General features: G+C 31.7%; 1 protein-coding gene across 10 annotated transcripts in view; it reads left to right on the top strand.

Moving 5' to 3' along the window:
- The window catches only part of LOC148612277 (protocadherin Fat 4-like), a 56,265-nt gene that overhangs the window by 31,903 nt on the left and 1,765 nt on the right, over positions 1–22,597 (top strand). For 5 of the 10 annotated variants that reach the window (XM_088593547.1, XM_088593544.1, XM_088593543.1 and 2 more), the window contains exons 13-29: positions 1,508–1,700; positions 2,727–2,836; positions 3,719–3,868; positions 4,845–4,941; positions 5,466–5,762; positions 6,119–6,270; positions 6,718–6,907; positions 7,814–8,046; positions 9,494–9,685; positions 10,288–10,399; positions 14,919–15,049; positions 16,166–16,302; positions 18,307–18,486; positions 19,090–19,279; positions 19,733–19,807; positions 20,475–20,537; positions 22,566–22,579. In XM_088593547.1, coding sequence (XP_088449673.1) covers positions 1,508–1,700; positions 2,727–2,836; positions 3,719–3,868; positions 4,845–4,941; positions 5,466–5,762; positions 6,119–6,270; positions 6,718–6,907; positions 7,814–8,046; positions 9,494–9,685; positions 10,288–10,399; positions 14,919–15,049; positions 16,166–16,302; positions 18,307–18,486; positions 19,090–19,279; positions 19,733–19,807; positions 20,475–20,537; positions 22,566–22,579 — 2,516 coding nt within the window. Of the gene's footprint in view, positions 1–1,507; positions 1,701–2,726; positions 2,837–3,718; positions 3,869–4,844; positions 4,942–5,465; positions 5,763–6,118; positions 6,271–6,717; positions 6,908–7,813; positions 8,047–9,493; positions 9,686–10,287; positions 10,400–14,918; positions 15,050–16,165; positions 16,303–18,306; positions 18,487–19,089; positions 19,280–19,556; positions 19,620–19,732; positions 19,808–20,474; positions 20,538–22,565; positions 22,580–22,597 lie in introns of all 10 variants that reach the window. The other 5 variants (XM_088593548.1, XM_088593552.1, XM_088593550.1 and 2 more) reach the window with 5 other exon arrangements.

The following is a 22,597-nucleotide window of genomic DNA, read 5'->3' as shown; positions in this document are numbered from 1 at the left end:
TACAGGAACATGTATTCAAAAACACTCTTAAGAGTATTGAGCATTAATAAATGGATACTTTAGATGTAATATAATGTCAATCATTATACCGTGTTAATGTCTAACTCGACTTGTCGCTCTGTTAAACACGTTAACAGCAGCTTTAATTTGTTAATAAGCAATCAAAATAAACCATAAGATAGAAGCTACTACAATTGTTTCGTTGATGAGAGTTACTTGAAACACGTGTACAGCAAATCGCAGTTTGCATTATACATGTATAAGATTTTCATTTTTGTACTTTATAACCACTGGAAGAATGTCACTGCTGGTGGATCAAAGATTTCCAAGAGTATTCAACAACCCAGTAGTCAAATTTGTTTGACCCCCAAATCAAATCATATTCAACAAAATAACTTTGAAATATCTCTGAATTTAAAAAACTAAGATTTCATGGTAAATGCAAATGGTAGAACCTCTCAGTGATGAATTTGGGTTCCTATTTCGGTAATTTGTTTGTTTGTACAATTAATTATCGCATTTATATATTCCCTTATGGTTGATTAAAAAGCTGCTGATGAGAGATTAATTCTTTATCCTTTAAACAAGTGTACAGCATATCAAAATTTTCCAAATACATGTATATGATTAATATTTTTTTTTACTTTATAACCAACTGACTCATGCCATTGCTGGTAGACCAAAGGTCTCCGAGGGGATAGTATCAATCCAAATGGTCAGATTTGGTCTGACCACAAATTATATCAGATTTTATTCACCTCATTCATTAAAATTTGAAGTCTTTCAAAGGTCAAAGAGTAATCAAGGGAACCAAGGTTATAGCGTTATCAGAAGAACGTAATCCAGGGATAAAGACCAAACATGGAAAACAGACATACACAACAAAGAACATAAAGTAACTAAAAATCATACATACAAAGTAACAAAAGCAAATGAGCAACTCGGACCACTAAAAACTGAGCATGGACCAGGTGCACCGGTAGGGTAAGCGTCCTCTGCTTTTCTAGAAACACCCGCCGAGTTGCTCATAAAAAGTCAAGTCCGGGGTAGACAAACGAGGAAAGGAAAACTATGACCCGTTGAATAAATCAGTTTTCATGGTGCTGGTGGATACACCATAACGATCTACGAGTTCATAATGACGACCATACAACTTCTGTAGTGATTACTTCAATCTTGTAGCAACATAACCCTCTTCCAGAAGCCTATTTGTTAGAGTTCTAGCACGAACACACAAAATACATTAAACTACTGAGGTTTTGTTCCTTGTATTGCACATGGTAGAACCTCTCTTTGATGAATTTGTCTTCGCATTTCGATAGTTTTGGCTGGTAGTTATTCTTGTAACAAATTGATCGTTGGATTCAGATATTCATATATATTTGATTCTAATGATATTGGTATTTTTGTATTTTATATACTATTACAGTGATTTTGTTATGTATAAATTTTACAGATCCATGTTATTTGTTAAAAGCTTTGTATTTTTTTAAAATACAATTTTTAGATTCGGGTACATATAAATGATACAAATGACAACAAGCCAGAGTTTTCCAGAAATACCTACTACTTCCGAATGAGTGAATCAGCTATGGCAGGATCGGTTGTTGATCCAATAGAAGGACATACAAATATTACGGCGACTGATAAAGACGAGGGTGATAATGCTAAAGTAGTAATGGAGAAATTAAACAGTTCAGGTATTTTCTTTAGAAAACTAACGAAAATGTTGAGGATCATTAAAGCTCATGGCAGCATACAGGTTACTTGCATAAAGCAGAAACTGCTCATCCTTCCTAGCAAATAATTTTCACGCCGTATTGTTGTGATTGTTGTTATGCCCGTTTCATTGAAGTGTTCCATTTTTTGTTCTGACTGTTCTTTGTTCTCTGTGTTCTTGAGCGTATAGTGCCGATTGATATCTTCTAGTGATTTCTTTTCGTTTTCAGAGGCCCTTGGTTGTACAGTGTTTAAGTGTTTAACTGACTAACACCAAGTGGCTAACACATTTAAAGTGACGCTCTATGTTTGACATACATTTACAAAATATCAATCAAAGAATACTTAAAAAAGCGGAAAAGAATAACGAATAACAATAAATGTTAAATTAAAGCATACGTAAAAGTAAATAAGCATTATAAAACATTTAAAAATGTACAAATTAAACCCTAGACTGGTAGGATAAGCAACCTATTTCAATGCAGTACGTGTTCAGTAAAACTTCCTCAACCGAATATCTTTTGGATTGTAGAATATATTTGGTTTGTTCAGGTTCAAAAACATTTATTTTGAGTTATTCAAGAAGTATCAGGATTTAACAGGTGTTCAGTTTTTTTGTAAGCAATGCTGTTAATAATGTTACCTTGAATCTATTGAGTTGATAAGTTTTTAAATATCATTCTTTTTCATTTTCCCCTTTGTAAAAGTAAGAGTTTAAAGTGATAGCAATGACTGTCAATATTTCCTTTTGTTGTGCCGATGGGTATCAATCTCTTACCCCATCCTCCAAAACTGATGATTACATATAATGAAAATTTCAAACAATCCTTTTTTCATAGACACATGATGCATTTCTTGTTCTAGATTTTGACATAAGTCAAGTTCGACATCAAAAGGTGCATGTCATCAATTGTAGAAGTTAAAGTATCAAGTTAGTTGAGCGTTGCTCACAGTTTTTCTAGATTGAAAAAAAAAATGGTTAAAATTTAGTAAATTCTTTTTTGCAGAACTTTGCGACTCATATTTCAACGTCACCTCTAACGGAGACACAGGCTACATTATTTTGGTGAAAAAGGTGGACTACGAAGTTTTTAAATTCTGCAAGTTAACTGTCATGGTATATATTGATCAATAATTTTCAGGAAATTATATTCATTTTTTCTTTTATGTGTCTTTATTTCATTTCAAGCAAACTAAAATATCTTCATATGCATGTCATCACTATATATCTTGTAAAATTAATTAAATAAAAAGATAAATATATTACGAGACCAACGAAAGGTTTTCAATAACTGCAAACACACCTTCAAGTAATTTCTGAGAGCCCCAAACAACAAAAGTAATAACTTCTGTGATAACAGAACGATTGCACTTCTTCGAAATAAACAAAAAGTCAAGTAATGACACGAAGACACATTAATGACCAACGTTGACGCTCGGGGGAAATCATTCAACTCTGACAAAGTATCATGCTGCAAGCATGACAGAAAACGTAGAAATGGTCAAACATCCGATATCGACTAAATTAGAAGACGGCAACTGAAAATAACCAAAAAAACATCCTCCATTTATAAAGTATTTGTTGAAAACCATATATGTTTAACAAACTATTGTTCAGCTAAATAAATAAGTCGAGTAGTATAAAGCATCGTTATTAAACTAAATTTAACTTAACTTCTCATTATCTCCTACTGATCTTAAATGTTTACGAGTTGTTGACTGTAATTGGTTCCATTGAAAACGTGCAAATAGATATCCAAACCGAAGCATATCAAAACAGAAGGACATCAAAACAAAAGCGGCTTTTATTCAATTCGCATTTAGCTGCATTACTTACTTTTCATGCATAACTTTTAATAGACGTGTATTGTCTGTATTAATTTTGAATAAGGCGTTGAAATAAAAATTTAAGTATACATATTCAAATGAATACCTTGTCATTAAATTCTATTATCCCAAGAAATTTCTGTTCTTTCATCAAGCATTCGGTACTTTACAGGCTTTTAACCCCAATAACAAATCAATGGCGTCAACAGCTGATGTATCTGTTCTAATAAATGATGAAAATGACAATCCACCTGTATTCCATGGAGATGATGATGGCGTTTATAGAATGAATTTATCCGAGTCAACCAGCATCGACAACAAAGTAAGCAACCAACTTATTTATGAATTAATTAAGTTATTCAAATAAACTAATAACATTTCGCAAGACAAAGGAAACGTTCAATAATATTCAACAATATTCTTCTACCACTTCATACAAGTCATGACATTTACAACTCGGTAAGTGTTTCCAGTTGTGCTGATCTTTTCTTTCAATTACCTGTCCACCTTTTACATTTTTTTCAATTTTGTATTTGCATACTTATATTTCAATATATGTTTTACTACTATAGATGCGTTTATAAATATAGAAAAGGTCTGAACGTCGTATTTATAAAGCTATGGAGACATATTATTTCTATTTGAATTGAAGTCGAGCGATTTAACAAAAATGAAAAGCTTACATTCAACTCCATCCATAGTACAAAAAGTTGTTTACGTATGTATATCGGTTTTACAGGTTTTACAAAGAGATATATAAATAAAATCCAGTCAAAGATTTAACTGGTTTTCATACAGGCAAACATATTGAAAGGACATATATGGTATATAGCAATGTACCCAAAATATCAATTCAAAAAGTGACAGATTGTTTCATGCTTTTACGGTCTTCATAGTTCCGTTGCTTGTCTTGTCGCCAGGATTGTTTTATTTTTTAATGTTCGGTTATTTCTCAGAATTGATAATTCACGTAAAACTTATTCCGCGTGATGAGACAAAAGAACTTCCGAAAACATTTTGTGGAATAGGACTTGCGATGTTAAAAACGGCACATACGTATTGGCAAATACAACGACTCGAGGAAAAAGGCATAATTTTATGCATATTCACAGGCAGCTGTCTTAAAACATATTTGAAATACACTGTACATTAAAGAATCAGAAGCTCAATATAATTTTAATATATCTTTAAAAATTAGTTTGGATGTAGATAAATGTACTTGTTCGTGATTAAAGCACGCACTCGCAAATTCTACCTTTATTACTAACTGCTGCCAAGCACTTTTCATCTTTTCATAGATTAATGTAGTAATTAATGTTACGGATGAAGATTCCAGAGCAAATGGTGAAATAGAATTGAATACGAGTGATTCCTGTTGGCTGTCATTTTACAAAAGTAAGTTTGATTCGCAAAACGCTACTTAGTACAGCCAACAAAATTATTTATATTGTGATGTACGCTTAATGCGATTTTAATATTTGCAGTACTGCAATTATGTACCTTGGATTACCATCTATGATATTGTAGCAGTGCAAAAAAATGTCAAAAGATGTAGTCATACAAATTGAACACTCAGGTTTGTCATTGGCTGTAAAACAAATAACTTATTACAGTTATACCTGTCAAAAGTGACAATCCAAGGAGAGCTACAACATGGTCACATAAGAAGTGGTTTTTCTATACAGGTTTCGTTTATACTGAATTAATTTGGTTGGCTTTAGACGCTTATTCAGTTAAATCAGGTTCGAAAGACATTTATGAAGGGAATTTAAATCTGTGTGGTTTAGACAACATCTCAGTTTATTTAGGACTCGGATTACACTGTAATTAAATTATGGCCTAAAAATAAGTTTTTGAAAAAAAGGGTTGTTATAATATCACACTAGATATGCGCAGAAGATCATTTTTTATCATTCAAGATCCAAGTGGTGGAGTAGAAGTACAATTAAGGGATAATATCAAACTGGATTACGAATCTTGGAATAAAACGAACACTTGCATTATCATTGCAACCGACAAGGGTAGTCCTGTATTATCAGCTAATGCAACAGTAGAAATAAATCTCACAGATGAAAATGACAATGCTCCTAAAGTGAATTATACACCAATAAGAGGGAATATTACACGTTTTGCTGATCCTGGGACAACAGTAATATATAAAATAAACGCAACTGATGCTGATTCTGGCAGAAATAAAGAGATAGAATTTAAAACAAGTAATTTCTTTTTAATCAATTTTTTAATCTTTATATCAATGCATGTAAAACAATTGGTTGTATCCTCTAAGTGTAAAAAACATTGCATTATTATTATATGTTACGAAATCACACAAATGTATTAACCCTTAATCATTTATTAACAAATATATTAAGTGTAGTATGCCTAAAAAACACATCAAGGTATACATTGAAGCGTTTTAATCGGATAAAGGTTTTCAACTAACTTTCTTTTTCAAGTAAAGTAATACCAGTAGTTGTATTATTAACGCTTTCTATCTTTACAAATAATATCAACAGTGTTTTTATGAAATAACTTGTCACATCAAATATGATGGAATTCTTTGCTTTTGTAGGCGGTTCAGAGTCTTACAATTTCTTTGAAATAAATGCAACTAGTGGTGAAATCAAACTTAAAACAAGTCTTGCAACATACGATCAGGACCTAATCAGTCTTCTTGTCGTTGTTTCTGATAAAGGCACACATCCATTGTCAACTCTAGTGCAGGTATGAACGAAACTAATACACGAGTTTTTACTATCTATCGAATATCTGATAAACACATGTATTCAATCATACAGTTAAATTCAGGCAATAAATTCTTGGAACATGCTATGTAGGTCACTTACGACGATTCCGGCAGTTAACTATGGCAATTATAAAGTAAAACTATTGAACAGGATGCTTATAACCAGAGGTTTATTTTTTCGAGAAAAAAAAAGAGTAACGTCACCCAATCAATTATCATTTCTTTTCATTGCTTATGATTATTAAACTCATTGTAGAATTTCATGTGTCCTTCAATAGCCCGTAATAACGTTAAAAACAAAACATTGTTAGGAATATAGTACGTATATCACCAAAACTATGTTCATATAAAATTAGTATAGTATTGAAACGAAATGTAACAGGAGTAATTGTCACTAAACATGTTTGATTTTCAAAATATTTAAGGTTACAATAAACATAATCGATGACAATCCGAGACCCTACTTCGGGATACCTACCGATCTGGACATCTATGAACATTCGTTTGTTTACTACAAACTTATCATAGGTGATATCGGCCAAGTTACTGCTTATGATAAAAAAAACGACAAAGAGATTGTTTGCACGTGTACTTACAGTCTGGAAACAACTAGAGGTTAGGAGTTTTATATGTATCAATAAAGTTCAGAATCAACGAAGTCATGGTATATAGTATTGTTTTACGTAACATCGTAAGTTCGATTTTAGAACAAGAATATATGGGAAACATACTCAAATCTAAATCTAACACTGAGATTATCAAGTTGTGAATGTACAATGTAACACGAGGTCTATTTTCCAACAGTCGATTTTTTATCCTTTTTTAAAAAGTAAAAATAATCCAATATGTAGCATATGCATATATTGAAAGATTATTATTCACTTTTAAGACGAATCCATTTAAAAAATTTAAAAAAGGTATTGAGTGAGCATGGTGTTCGTCCGTCCGTTTGTTCGTTCGGACATTACTACTAATATCTGAGCTTCTGTACATGTAAATTCTAACAGAAAAAAATGTGTTGGTTATAAAAAATATAAAGGGACCTTTTTTCTCTATGTGTTTTTCACAATGTGTCAATGATTTCAGACAATGAGTTTCATCATTAATGTATGTTTCATATAAGAAAATGATTGTTTCCAAGACTAGGACGAATTATAAACGTTAAGTTTAAGCTTACTTACAAATAATTAAGGAGTTACAAAAAGCATCTGGTTCATATTGCCAATTTCATGTGAGCCCCTTCTGCGATTTCATTCCATTGTTTCTGTATACAAAAAGACTTGATTAGTGTTTTTTTTTTATATTTTGTCTATTTCAATGTCTGATCAGGATTCTGGAATCCCCTGTTGGTTCAAAGTTCTTTCCGTGGTCTGTGTGTGTTTTTAAGAACGTTTGGAAGTATAGCTGCACTTGATTTTACAGGATGAAGTAAATCATAACAATGTATTGCTATACTCGCTGCAAGGATAAATCAAAACACAATTACATTTGTGTTTACTATTTTATAAAATAACATTATAGATGATATCAAAATCAACGAAAGAAACGGTGTAATAAGTTTTACAGAGAAAATGAATAGTTTTGACAGAGAAAGAGAACTGGCAACTGGAGGGAACGTGTCACTGATAGTGATCGCTCAAGATGATGGATCGCCACCGAAAAAAACTAAAACTAACTTCACCATCCACATCTTGGACATAAATGACCAGTCACCAGTGTTTACGGAGATAGAGTATAAATTTAGTGTTTTTCAGGTAAATTTGTTTTCAGCAATTTAAATCATATAAAAACGTTTTTTTTACAAATCCCTTATTCTTAAAATGTGTGCAATATTTTACAATGCATTTCTTTTTTACTTGTTGAAACACTCACACCAAAAGTTAAAGGGTATAAAGAAATGTCTGTATGTCTCACATCTCACCTGTAAGTTCATTTTTTTTCTATATCGTTTGTGAAAATATCAGCATATCCAATTGATTTTAATAAAACATGACAGAAAGAATAATCATTATTAATGGTTAGTCATCGAAGAGTAATCAAGGGAACCAAGGTTATAGCGGTAATCAAAAGAATGTAATTCAGAGACAAAGACCAGACATGGAAAACAGACATACACAACAAAGAACACAATGTAACTAAAATCATACATACAAAGTTACTAAAGCAAATGAGCAACTCGGACTGGGAAAACTAAAAACTGGGAGCATGGACCAGATGCACCGATAGAGTAAGCGTCCTCTGCTTTTCTAGACACAGCCGCCGATTCGCTCATAAAAAGTCAAGTCCGGGGTAGACAAACGAGGAAAGGAAAACTATGACACGTTGAATAAATCAGTTTTCATGGCGCACATTGTATACTATAACGATCCACGAGTTCATGATGACGACCATACAACTTATGTAGTGATGCCTTCAATCTTGTAGCAACACAACCCTTTCCCAGAAGCCTATTTGTTAGAGTTCTAGCGCGGTACAAAAAGTATGCGTAGTCTCGGCAAGCTCTTGCATAATGTATGATTTGTAATATGAACACTATGCAACTAGATTTAAACTAAACATTGAGGCATTATTTTATAAATATATATCAATGTTTGAGAAAATTTGCAAATCTTTGATGTTTGAAAACAAAAAAAATAGCGCGTAAATATTCAAGATCATTATACGTATACGATTTGGTGTTTCCTTTATCAAGCATACCCGAGTTTAAAAACAATTATTGGCCCTTAGTACGAACAATAAAATATAGACACTTTCTATAACTACATCTTTTTGTTAAAGTTCTGCTATCATTTTACCGACTCGGTTGTATCAGGGTAGTTTGCTTGCTTTGGTTGCTACAATTGTGTTTGCAATCCCGGACGAGTCACACTAAAAACCTAAAATATTATAATCACTGCGTCCCTGCCAATCACACAGAATTCAGTAGGATAGACTGAGCAGTGATAGTCTTTAAGTCAGAATAATGTTTCCGAGTTGGGTTGCATGCCTTCTTGTGAGCTAGCCTAAAAATGATCCCGCTCAGCGTGTCTGTCTACTACGAAGAGGATCTGTTCGATTAATTAATCGTTCATGTCCTTAAATGCACAGAATATCTGCCAAATATGAAACAAGCAAATATTCATTAAATACATATACACTTTAGCTAATGTGTACATGTGCTTTTTTTATTTTTATGATATTTTTTATTGCTTATCTTTGTAGAATGAAACAGATGGCACAGTGATTGGTACAGTCTTTGCTGAAGATCTTGATGCAAATCCTAAAACAATATATTCAATCAATATTACCAAAAGTGACTTTGAATCCAAGGTCATACAAATTAACGACACTACAGGGGAAATATACAAAAATGGAGATTTAATGTTACAAAATTCGACCAACATTGAAATAAAGGTTTTTAAATATTATATTTCCAAAAGAATGTGTTAGACAGTGAAATGTACATTTGTGTCAATGTTATGTTTTGACTGTAAGAAAACATGTTAAGCTATGAAAATGAATGTATTTTTTTTCAAGCGAATAATTAACAAAGGTGGCATTTTAATTTGTTTTATGTAATTTTAAAACTCACTTATTTTAAAGTACTTCAAACACTCTTTATACAAGAAGAGATTTCTTGGTGCAGATAAAAATAAACATTCTACAAACGATGGTATTCAATCTACATGCTTCATTTGTTCATGTAATTGAATGTATTCCTATTCCTATTCTAAGACATGAATTCATCTCATTCTTTAATGAACCAAATCAGGAAAGATAACCCTTGAAGAATATCAATGTGCAATATATATTAGTATTGATCTCAAAAGTGCAACAACCGAATAAAAACTCAAAATACTGTTACTTTGTCTGCACCTTTATCTGAATAAGAAAATTTGGTAGGTTTTTCACACGCACTATATATATTCTATGTGTTCGCTGCCTCTGTCTCATTTTTATGAAAGCTGCTTTTTAGCTAAAGATTTATCTAATTTATCATACTCTTTTATTTACAGGGTACTGTCTCTGCAAAGGATGGTTCTGATACTTCAAAACCAAAGAACAATGCCTTAATAGTTATAACTGTAATTGAAAATAAGAATCTTCATGTTCCTAAATTTAAGTCGGGTAATGTATTTTTATTACTTTAAAAGTTTTATAGAGATATGTAGGGTTGTGGGTCATTGGTTTTTTTAGTTTAAAGGGAATAGAAACCCCAAAAGAGTTTTACTCTATTTCAATAGTATCTGTGTAAACATGCAAACAATAATGTGTTTCTTTAATTTCAAAGCCTCACTAATTAGCCTTACTTAATTGATGAACACTAACACAGGAGGCTGATATTTTTCCCCAGCATGCATCATGATTATGATGTATCTGTAGCACCAATCTGATCAAGTAATACTTTATCATGTGGTTACACAAGAAACAAAATGTGTGTGAAGTAGAAAATATAATTCAAAACAATTTGTATGATAAAAAAATATCGAAACTTGAAATGATTTTTTTTTAAATCAACATTAGGTGTAAAAAAATAAAAACTGAGAATTGAAAACCGTTTTTAAAAAATCAATATCATAATTTGAGACAGCACAGCAGGTCATCAGACAAAAAAAAAGATGTAAATAATGTTACACTTTTAAATGAGAAATAAAAGAAGATAAAAAATAAAAGAGTCTTTGTTTGCATTGCATAAAATTTCAAATTCAAGAATGTTAACTTCTTTAATTTGTAAAAAGAGTCATTAATTTTTTTTTAAATAACTTTTGATTTTGTTTTCAAGTCAGTTGAATGGTCTCTAAAATTAAGAAAAACAAAAATATATATGTTGTTCATGATTGAGTAATGCATGGAAAAAAATAAAATACATCAGCAGTGTCAATGACTTAAATTGAAAAAAAAAATAAATATATGTCCTTTTTGTTCCATTATTATCTTGTGTATATTCCATTTAACAGAAATATAAACTTCACTCACAAGTAAAATAAATTTTCACAACCACTTTCATCATTTTGTACTTGTGACAAACTACATTTTTCACAGATTTAGGTTGTTTACTTAATACTACATCAGATAAAGTGCCACATTTACATCATAATAGGTGCTGCCATCTGGTAATTTGGCAGTAAGGGAGATTATCTTACAGCAAAGATGGCTCCCCCAGTAACCATAGATTACGAGCAATTATCCTCTCTAATTAAGTAATTAAGAACAATATAGGGAAATGAACTTCAGATTCTTCTTGTATTATGTAAAGATTATCAATATACCCCACATTTTGAAAAGGGTTTCTATTCCTTTTAATATTGGTGTAGGAATATATTGCTTTTCTTAAACTAGATAATTAAACACTAACACTATTACATCCTTTTTTTTATTTTATGCTAACTATGCTTTTGAGTTTCTACAAAAATTAGATTATTCAAAACATATAAATCTGAAATTGTGTACGAAAAAAATGAATTATAAATAAACTCAGGAACATCGTTGTAATTTCGTTATATATTTCAAAATCAATATTCCTTTTACATTGAAAAGACAATATTTTGTCAGGAATCAATAATTGTAGGAATTAATTGGTTTCAAACATTCGAACATAATTTGTACATATAATAAAATACTGTAAATATTTGAATGGCCTTCCGGAATGATCGGGGGAAAATTTCCGAACTATAACTGTTCATGATTTCATGGCGATCATTCCCTAGTGGTAATAGTTTGTCTTTCGAGAATAAAAAATGAGTATATATTACCCCAATTTTAAGAAATTTTAATATTTTCATACTCCCAGACCAGTGAAAATGTTTTTGCAATGCACCATGTATAATGAAATGGACATATTTCACATCACTAATGTAATGTTAGTTTTTAATAAGATGGTATTGCATTGATTGAAATAGCTTAATTATTTCAAAATGAGTACTTTTTACCAATATTTTATGAAATTTTGGTATTTTTGTTCTCCTGGAACAAGGAAAATGTGTTCCCAATGATCCATATACAACAAATATGGACATTTCTCACATACCAATTACTTTCTTTTCATCTTTATTTAGAGCAATATGGTATCGCATAGGCTAAACATTCTCTTTAATCTAAAAATTTAGTAACTTTATGAAATTTCATTTTTTTCATAGTTCCAGTTTAGTCAAAACGTTTTCGCAATGTAACATGTGTAATAAAAATGGACATATACAACAAATATGGACTTTTTCATATGAAAATGTATTTCCTTTCATTATTAGAACAATTAGATGGTATTGCATAATCAAAAAATACTCTTTTGTCTTAAAATCGAGTATATTTTACCCCAATTTATTGAAATTTCAAAAATTCAATACTTTCAAACCAGTCAAAATGTGTTTGCGATGTACCATGTATAATAAAAATGGACATTTTTCATAACAACAATGCAATATTTTCTTTTTTAAACAAATAAAATGATATCTCATTAGTAAAAAACTGAATTATTTCAAAAAGAGTGCATTTTATCGATACATTGTGGAATTTTGGTATTTTTATTCTCCAGAAACAAGGAAAATATGTTTACAATGATCTAAATACACAAAATATGAACATTTTTCACATAAAAATTACTTTCTTTTCATATTCAGAGCAATTAGATGATATCTCATCTGTCACAATCACTCTATTATCTAAAAATGGAGTATATTTTACCCCAATTTTATAAAATTTTAATATTTTCTTATTCCAAGACCAGTCAAAATGTTTTCGCTACGTACCATGTATAATAAAAAAGGACACTTCTTATATCACCAATGCAATGTTTTCTTTTTTAGATAAAAAAGATGGTATCGCATTAGCTAAAAAAGCTAAATTATTGAAAAAAAAGAGTAATTTACCAATACTTTATGGAATTTGGGTATTTTGTTTTCTCCTGGAACAAGGAAAATGTGTCCCCAATGACCCATATACAACATATATGAACATTTTTCATATGAAAATGTCCTTCTTTTCATATTTAGAACAATTACATGTTATTGCATTTGTCAAAAACTTCAATAAAATGGTATCGCATTAGTTTAAATAACTTAATTATTTAAAAAAGTACTTTTTACCAATATATTTTGAAATTTCGGTATTTTTGTTCTCCTTGAACTAGGAAAATATGTTCCCAATGCTCCATATACATTGTACAACAAATATGGACATTTATGGATACTTTCTTTTTATATTTAGAGTAATAAGATGGTATCGCATAATCAAAACAATACTCTTTTATCTTGAAATTGAGTATATTTACCCCAAATTTATTGAAATTTCAAAATTTTAATAATTTGAGACCAAAATGTTTTTGCAATTTAACATGTATAATAAAGATGGACATTTTTCATATCAACAATGAAGTATTTTCCTTTTAAGGCCAATAAGATGATATCCCATTAGTTAAAATAGCTATTTTTTTCAAAATAGAGTGCTTTTTACCAATACTTTATGAAATTTGATATTTTTGTTGTCCCGGAACAAGGAAAATGTGTTCCCAATAATTCATATATAACAAATATTGACATGTTTTACACATAAAATAGTTCTATTTATTTCATATTCAAAGCAACATGATTGTATGGTAAAAACGCTTTATCAACTAAATTTTTTAAGAAGTTTTCTTCAATTATAAAAAAAAACTTTCAACGTTTTCATACTTCAAGACCAATGACAATGTTTGTTTTCGCAATATACGATCTATAACGAAAATTAACGTGATTTTACATCGAAACATTTATAGACATTTAGAATTTGTGTATATCGAATGTGTTTATTAAAGCATAATACACATTACTGTAAACTATTTGTGAGATGTTAGCAATAAACAAAATACGACAAACACGTATACTGTATATTGTGAATTATTATTAGTTTCGTTTTGCAAGTTAGATTTCGAAATATACCAATTACTGAGAAGGATACTTTTCCGGAAGACACGATCACTCGTTTATCGTGCTTCGTGCAACGTGTTTCCGTGTATCGTGTGTTTCGTGTGCGTGGGATTGGGAACGTTACACGTTTTAGGAGGTGTATGTTTTCGCCTGTATGCAATAAATTATAAATTATTGTTTATTTGTTTGTTGGGGTTTAACGTCCGAGCAGCAATATTTCAGCTATATTCAGACAATGAACATGAAATGGATGATAAAATGAACATGAAATGAAAAAAAGAAAGGATGGGTCACAAGGATAATAGGGTCGATAAATTTTGATTGCCACTGGAAAAAAGGGGGATGGGTAAGGTCGGGCAATTTAGCCTCCTGTGGCGGAGCGCAAAGGTTCCTACTCCTATCGAATACCACTGCAGGGTTCTTTAACGTGCGAGGAACGTGGCATCTTTCCCAACACGGTGCACCACTATGGTTTGCGGTCAGGTTTTCCGTATTATAGCCTGACAACCCCAGCATGTAACACGCCAGGGGTACCTCATTCCACCACCGGGGGCACACATCCCAGTTGCTCTGTGGGCAGAGCGCCTAGCCCCCGGCTAAGTGTCTTAGCACTATTTAGTCGCCTTATACGACAAGCTTAGCGCTGCTGCAGGCCTATTCTTTTAACACCCGGACCTGCACGGGGCGCAATAAATTAAAAAAATTGGTATAATTCTACTTTGCTTATATGAATATCGTAACTCTTTTAGATCACTATAACATCAGTATCAGCTGGAACAAAGATGCTGGTGATTCTATACTACATGTAAAAGCAAACGATGAAGATGATAAAAACAATGGGGGAACGATAACTTATTCAATCATCGATGGAAACAAAAGAGTAAGATTTTTGTTCGGTAAAACATGTCTAAACCAAACCCTGAATAATTCGACATTTTCTAAATCAGACTTTTTTTAAAGTCTTTAAACATCAATTGTATTGTATTTTGAATCTTGTACTTCCGAACATCTGTTTACACATAAACGAATTTTAAAGTTCAAATGAGCTTCAGTTCAGACAAAGTTCACTTTCATATTTGGCTTAGAAGACAAGCGACCATTTTCATTAGCAAAAGGAGACAAGCAGATCGCGATGATTTATGAATGTAACGTAAAACTACAATTGAGAAGAATGTGGTGGTGAGGATAGGTTTAAAAAGAAAAGAACCTTAAAAATATACTAACAACATCCTATGGATCTTAAGTTTTTTTATACCAGGATTGCGCCCCTGACACCACAAATTTACCGGTTTAGCGAAATAAGCATCGCATTTTTATTATTTAAGTAAACTAAAAATCACAAGAGGTAAACAAAAAAACAGCAAAACCAAATTCAAAACAAAAAAAAAAAAAAAAAAGAAAAAAAGGAGGAGGAGTAAGAAAGCAAATGAGGGTCCTGAAAAGGGAAAGGTTATGCATTTTTGGACTAGGTTGAAGGGACCCTTTCACTTTGTATCACTTTATCTTCCTGTAGCATATTCTGAACACATATACACTTGTACATGTACATATGTATAAATAATCTTCAATAATAGTATTTGTTGCGAGATACATGTAGTATATGATATTTAAGTGTTCATATGATATTAAAATAGTTCTACTTCTTTGAACCTCTATCCTTAGTTTGTGTATGATTCGGTTTGTCCGCCTTGCAAAACAATACATACCGTAATTGTTATATGATCATGGACATATCTGACGATATAAGCCCTGGAGGAGGAACCAAACCATAATAACGATAGTATAAAACAAATAAAGCAATAACAAATCTAACAAACTAACAAACAAGGAAAAAAAACAAACAATCAAACAAACATACAAAAAAACCCCAAACAAACAAACAAATAAAAAAATAAAAATCAAAAAAATCAAAAATAAAAAGACATAGAAAAGAAGCAAAAGAGAACAAAAAAATATGAGTAACTGCATTATATTTAAAATTTACGAACTATTAAAGGGTTATTTTGGAATAGACCATCAAACAGGTGAGATTAGTCTACAATATCCTCTGGATTCATCAATAGGAAATAGCGATGTTGTATCGATAAAATTGACAGTAGAAGCGAAGGATAACGGCTTCAACAGGAAGTCAAGGTACTTTTTACATACTTAAGTAATTGATTGTCAACTTGTTTAAACCATACATTATGATAAGATATAAGATATTGGCTTGTTACTGCAAAAAAGGAAAACGTCACAACTTATCTTTCACTCTAAGAAGTCATCCTACAAATTCAACCGAAAGGAGACATCAATAAATCTTATTATATTCACATCTTCACCAAAATATGCGAATCACATGCGTACGAGCCACGCACTAAATAGACGGGTTTGTTGATACATTTATATATCAAAGGAATAATATATTTTAATGATTCATTAGGAGAAGGTAATATAAAATAAATGGAATGATTGTATTGCACATTGTAAAAGTTCAAAAGAGAACCACAGCTCTATGTTATCCAAATGAATATAATGCAAAAAGAAAATTTAGACAGAAAAAATGACACACACAACAAAGAACATGAAATAACCAAATTAATAAGTACAACGAAACAAAAGTAATTGAGCCATCCGATCTCTATGAAAAATAAACTGGCAGCAAAGAATAGACATATTGGTAGGATGTGCACCTTCTACTTTTAAGAGTAATCAAGGGAACCAAGGTTATAGCGGTAATCAAACAACTGTAATTCAGGGACAAAGATCAAACATGGAAACAGACATACACAACAAAGAACTTTAATTAACTAAAATCATACATATAAAGTAACAAAAGCAAATGAGCAACTCGGACTGCACTAAAAACTGTGAGCATGGACTAGGTGCAGCGGTAAGGTAAGCGTCCTCTGCTTTTCAAGCTAAATTGCTCATGAAAAGGCAAGTCCGGGGTAGACAAACGAGAAACGGAAAACCATGACTATGAATAAATCAGTTTTCATGGTGGAGATGGACACACCAAAACGATCCACGAGTTCATGATGACGACTATTAAACTTCTGTAGTGATGACTTCAGTTGTAGCAACATAACACTGTTCCAGATGCCTATTTGTTGAGGTTCTAGCGCGATACAAAACGTCGGCGTAGTTTCGGTAAGTTCTGGCATTACGGATGAGTTGTGATATGAACACTCCGTACGCAGGTGCTGAAGGGATGTTGCCACTGATGAGAAGAAAGTTGACATTCTGAATAAAAAGTTTGTCGTAAATTTTGGTCAATAGTTTTCCTTTACAATCGATTTCCAAGTATAGGTCAAGATATGAGGCTGATTTCACAGTGTCTGTAGTATCCTTTATCTTAAGTTCTTTGGGGTAGATGCAATGTATCAAATCCCCAAAATCAGGATTGTTGAAAGATAATACTTCATCTATATAGCGGAAACTGAGATGAAAGGATCTATCCAAACGATATTCTTCCTTTCGGATCAGATCAGCTATAAAGTCGGCCCCATAAGAGTGAAGGAATAGGTCGGCAAGTAAAGGAGCACAATTTGTTCCCATTGGAATGCCGACCATTTGTTGAAAAACACGTTCACAACACTGGACAAATATGTTATCAATTAAAAATTTCAGCATTTTGTAAACATCTTCCTCTCAATATTTAAAAGATGATTTGGAATTATTTCTTACAAAGTATGAAAATCTCTACCAAGAACTATGTATTTGTTTCTAGGTGTACCATCTTTTTTTGGAAAAAAAAGGTTGACTAATGTTTTTAAGTCGGGATTTTAACTGAGTATGGGGAATAGAAGTAGACAGTGTTGAAAAATCATAAGTTATAAGGCCATTATATTCAGATAATAATCTTGAACTGATTGTCTCCAAAAGATCTATCGAATTTTTTTCAGAATCCACATTGAATTAATGTAAAGAATACACTGATGGAAGGTCTTATAGCCACATGTGGAAGCGGAAGTTTGACTTGCCTTAAAACGTGGCTAAATCGATCGTTTTACTTTTAATCATGTCAGAAATTAAGTTGCTTTTTCCATATTTCCGGTTTATTCTGGAATTAATAGTTCGTGTATTATTTGAAAAGTACCTCCAATTTGTGATTATGAGTTCAGTAATTTTAATATTACTTTTATTCATTTTAAGCACTACGACAGTAACAATTAACATTAAAGGAAAGAATCCAGGAGAATGTGTACAAGGTACAGCACACAACAAACAAGTTCAACGTCTGAAAAAAGAACGACAAAACTGGTCTTATGCATTATATGGTCTCTCAGGGGCATTATGTATTTCCATTTTAACAACATTTGTCTTCTTATACAAGTAAGTTCATATAAAGAAATATGATAGAATTTGGTTGGTTACTTTGAAAATATACACAACTGTAAAATATAAACTCTATATAAATGTCGGTTAACGTGAAGGGCGCTAAATAATATACATGCTAATATTGTGAAACATTTTGAGGTTTGAAATATGTCCCTTTTAATTTACTTCATAGAACCGGCTAGTTATAACTAAGGATGTCTCGAAACAAATGTTTGTCCAAATGGATGGTTGCTGTCTAAACAGAAGCATAAGGTGTGATGAAACCTGCTGAGATATGATGTTTTAAGAAAGGAATGATTTATAACCTACCTATAAATGACTCTTTCATTTAAGTACATTTTATGATCAAAGACCATTTCTATACTTCATTATGTTTCTGGTTGATGTACATTTCTGTGAAATAGTAAGCAAGGGAACCAAGATTCGAGAAAAAAAAGAATATAATCCTCGGATAAAGACCAGAAGGGAAAACAGGTACGCACAACACGGAACATAAAATAACTAATCTTGTTGCTCTTTTTATTTGTTAATGCATACTATATCTATAAGTGGTTTGAAAAAAATAAAACTATAAGTAAAAAAAAATTGTAATTTAAGATGGAGGTCAAGTCAAAGACCAAAACAAAACAGGAACAAGGACAAAGAAAAATATTTCAGTAATATGACACTATACGAGGATTTAGAAAAAAAATCAAGAAGGCGTGAAACACCATATTCTGTTTCCAATCAGCAGTTTGTTCCTTCACAACATGAATTGTTTCCTAGCAGATTGCGGGAAAGTGAACAGGTAATAATTTTCAATATACGTTTTTACAAGATTGGTTGAACTGGATCTCTGATAGGATCTTCAATATCCGTCAGTCAGAATACGACAGTTAATGATTTCACATCGCCAAAATATCGCTTCAAGAAAAAAACAAAAACAAAAAATTAAAAACAAACAATAAACAAAAATAAAAAAAAAAAAACAATGGAATTTCGTTTGATTACCGCTATAACCTTTGTTCCCTTGATTATTTTTTTCTACATGTACTTAATTTGTATATTTTCATTTGACAACATAGGCTGAAATTTTCCTACACCTTGTTAGAGGCACAAAGAGATCAAAATTTACGAAAAAAATTGTTGTTAGTATTTTTATTTTATGAAGATGTAGTTTCCGTTTCCGACACACATACACACAAGCATAAATCAACTAACTAAAACATTTAAATTGTAAAAAAGTAAATTTTGTTTGAAGCTTCATTGCACAAGCTCGAGTTTCGGTCAACCACGGGATACAAACTTAAGGAGTCGATGGGATTCAACTGACCAGGTACATTTGTAATTGATTTAAACCTGGGAAGCGATGCAATGATATTTGTTCATTTATCTCAACGTCCGCTTCATCTTTTGCGCACATTTAATCAATAAGTGCCATATTTATAAGTACTATTTTATATTAAGTTTATCGCCCATATGAGTCAACAAAGTCAATAGGTTTAATGTGTCTTAAACTATACCTATACCTATAATTTTGAATTGCTGTACATGTATGTGTAACATTTTTGCTTTTCTAAAAAAAGTAGCAGTCTTCTTCATGTTTATATGATTTTCCTTTTTAACAACGTTATATTTGCATAAAGCTTAAAATTGGTTTATTTCGTAAATTGCTGTTTACAAGTGTCGTTAAGTGCACCCGGTTTAGTTTAAATTGCATCTTTGGTTTGTCATGGGTGACCGACAGTTGTTTTGTTCAGATGCACTTTAACTATATTTATAGTAAGCTCATCATTTTGTTCTCTAATATCATGATTAAATATTAAATCAAATCTTTTTAAGAAGTAAACCTTTTCAACATAGAATGGAATGGGTACCACGATTGAAATCAGACATATTAAGGCAAATTAGAACGATATATCTTATCAACTATGAGCTACACACATCAAAATTGTCCTATATTTTAGTCAAAATAATTATCATATTGTTGTTTAAATATATAGCTAAGTTCAGATCAGCATTTTGTCATCCCAAGAGTAAGAAACAGAGGGCATTCAACTGAACAGGTAGGACTTATGAATGAATTTCGTTATGTTACTTGAAACAAAGGATTATTTAACATTTAACAATTTGTGCTCCTTTACTTGCTGACCTATTCCTTCACTCTTATGAGGCTGACTTTATAGCTGATCTGATCCGAAAGAAAGAATATCGTTTGGCTAGATACTTCAATCTCAGTTTCTGCCATATAGATGACGTATTATCTTTAAACAATCCTAATATCGGGGATTTGATACATCGCATCTACCCAAAAGAACTTGAGATTAAGAATACTACAGACACTGTGAAGTCAGCCTAATATCTTGACCTACACTTAAAAATCGACGGTAAAGGAAAACTATTGACCAAACTTTACAACAAACGTGATGACTTTTCATTCAGAACTGTCAACTTTCCTTTCATTTGTGGCAACATCCCTTCGGCTCCGGCGTATGGAGTATTCATATCACAACTCGTACGTTATGCCAGAGCTTGCCGAAACTACGCAGACTTTTTGTATCGCGCTAGAACTCTAAAAATAGGCTTCTGGAACAGAGTTATGTTGCTACAAGATTGAAGTCATCACTACAGAAGTTTTATGGTCGTCATCATGAACTCGTAGATCGTTATCGTGTATCCATCAGCACCATGAAAACTGATTTATTCAACGGGTCATAGATTCCCTTTCCTCGTTTGTCTACCCCGGGCTTGATTTTTTATGAGAAACTCGGCGGGTGTTTCTAGAAAAGCAGAGGACGCTTACCCTACCGGTGCACCTGGTCCATGCTCCCAGTTTTTAGTGGAGTCCGAGTTGCTCATTTACTTTTGTTACTTTGTATGTATGATTTTAGTTACTTTATGTTCTTTGTTGTGAATGTCTGTTTTCCATGTCTGGTCTTTTTCCCTTGATTACATTCTTTTGATTACCGCTATAACCTTGGTTCCCTTGATTACTCTTTAACATGAAATCAACGTGAATTTCGAAAACTAAGTAATTGGAAGAGAATATATATCAACAAATGCCTTACACTTATCTCCGAAAGTACTATTCATTCGGAAAATAGCTTTTGAATTTCTTATTTAACACTCGCAGAGTTTTTGTTTCCTTTTTATTTTGACAAATCTGTGTTATATGAGTCATACATTTCACTTATCACTAATGGGATACCTGTCAAATTAATGAAATTTAACATTAGTTTCAACCTCCTTATCTTACTTACACATATGTTTGTTTAATTAATGGGAATGATTAATTTATCAAAATTGCATCGCTCACAATTTACAGGGCTGTGCTCGGATGAGTGCATTTGGCTGTGCTATGATTAAGGGTTCTTTCTACGTTTACGTACAAATGTTTTGAGCTTAAAATCAAACGTTTTGAGATAAGATTTTTCCTCGCTGAAAAGGGTAAAATACGTGTACGGCTAAGAATCGAACAATCATTTTTTTTCCTCAGCAGGCCAAAACGGAGTGACTTCCTATCCATTCAATGAACATAAATCGCTATATATTCGGCTAACCAGTTTTTTGTTTGTACAAGTGGATCGGTTACTGTATTAGGATAGATAAGGAACAAACTGATCTATAGAAATTGAAGATTAAGGAGGTAGACCTGGGTAAGGAGTTTCTCGAAATCAGTGATATGTTTGCATCATATTCAGTTACGCCAAAGCCTATCAATTCAAGTTCCTTTGATGCTTAGATGAGATAGATGTACAATGATGTACACAAAGGTTCCAATGATTTGTAAGAGTCATTTCCCTTACCCTATGTCTACCTCCTTACTATATATGGAACATGTTCAAGTTTAAACGAGGAAATATAGCATATTAAAAAAATTTGAAATCAAATAGTGTATCGATTTTATATTAGTGTTTCAAACTACATATACTAGACTTGAAACGACATTTTTCATTTTATTAAAACGCTATACAATAGAAATAAAAAAAACCAATTAAAGTTGCTGTTTTGAAGCATGATTAACTTTTTAGCCATTTGTTGAATGATAAACAAATTATGATACATCACTGAGTCGTTTCTTGTATGTATTTCAGAATAGTAATTTAAGGTGAGAATATTTACTTTA

This window comes from Perna viridis, chromosome 7, assembly GCF_037379345.1.
Source record: "Perna viridis isolate PV_CMFRI_1.1 ecotype Kerala chromosome 7, ASM3737934v1, whole genome shotgun sequence".
Taxonomy (NCBI): Eukaryota; Metazoa; Mollusca; class Bivalvia; order Mytilida; family Mytilidae; genus Perna; species Perna viridis.
This window is presented reverse-complemented; position numbering and strand designations above follow the sequence as displayed.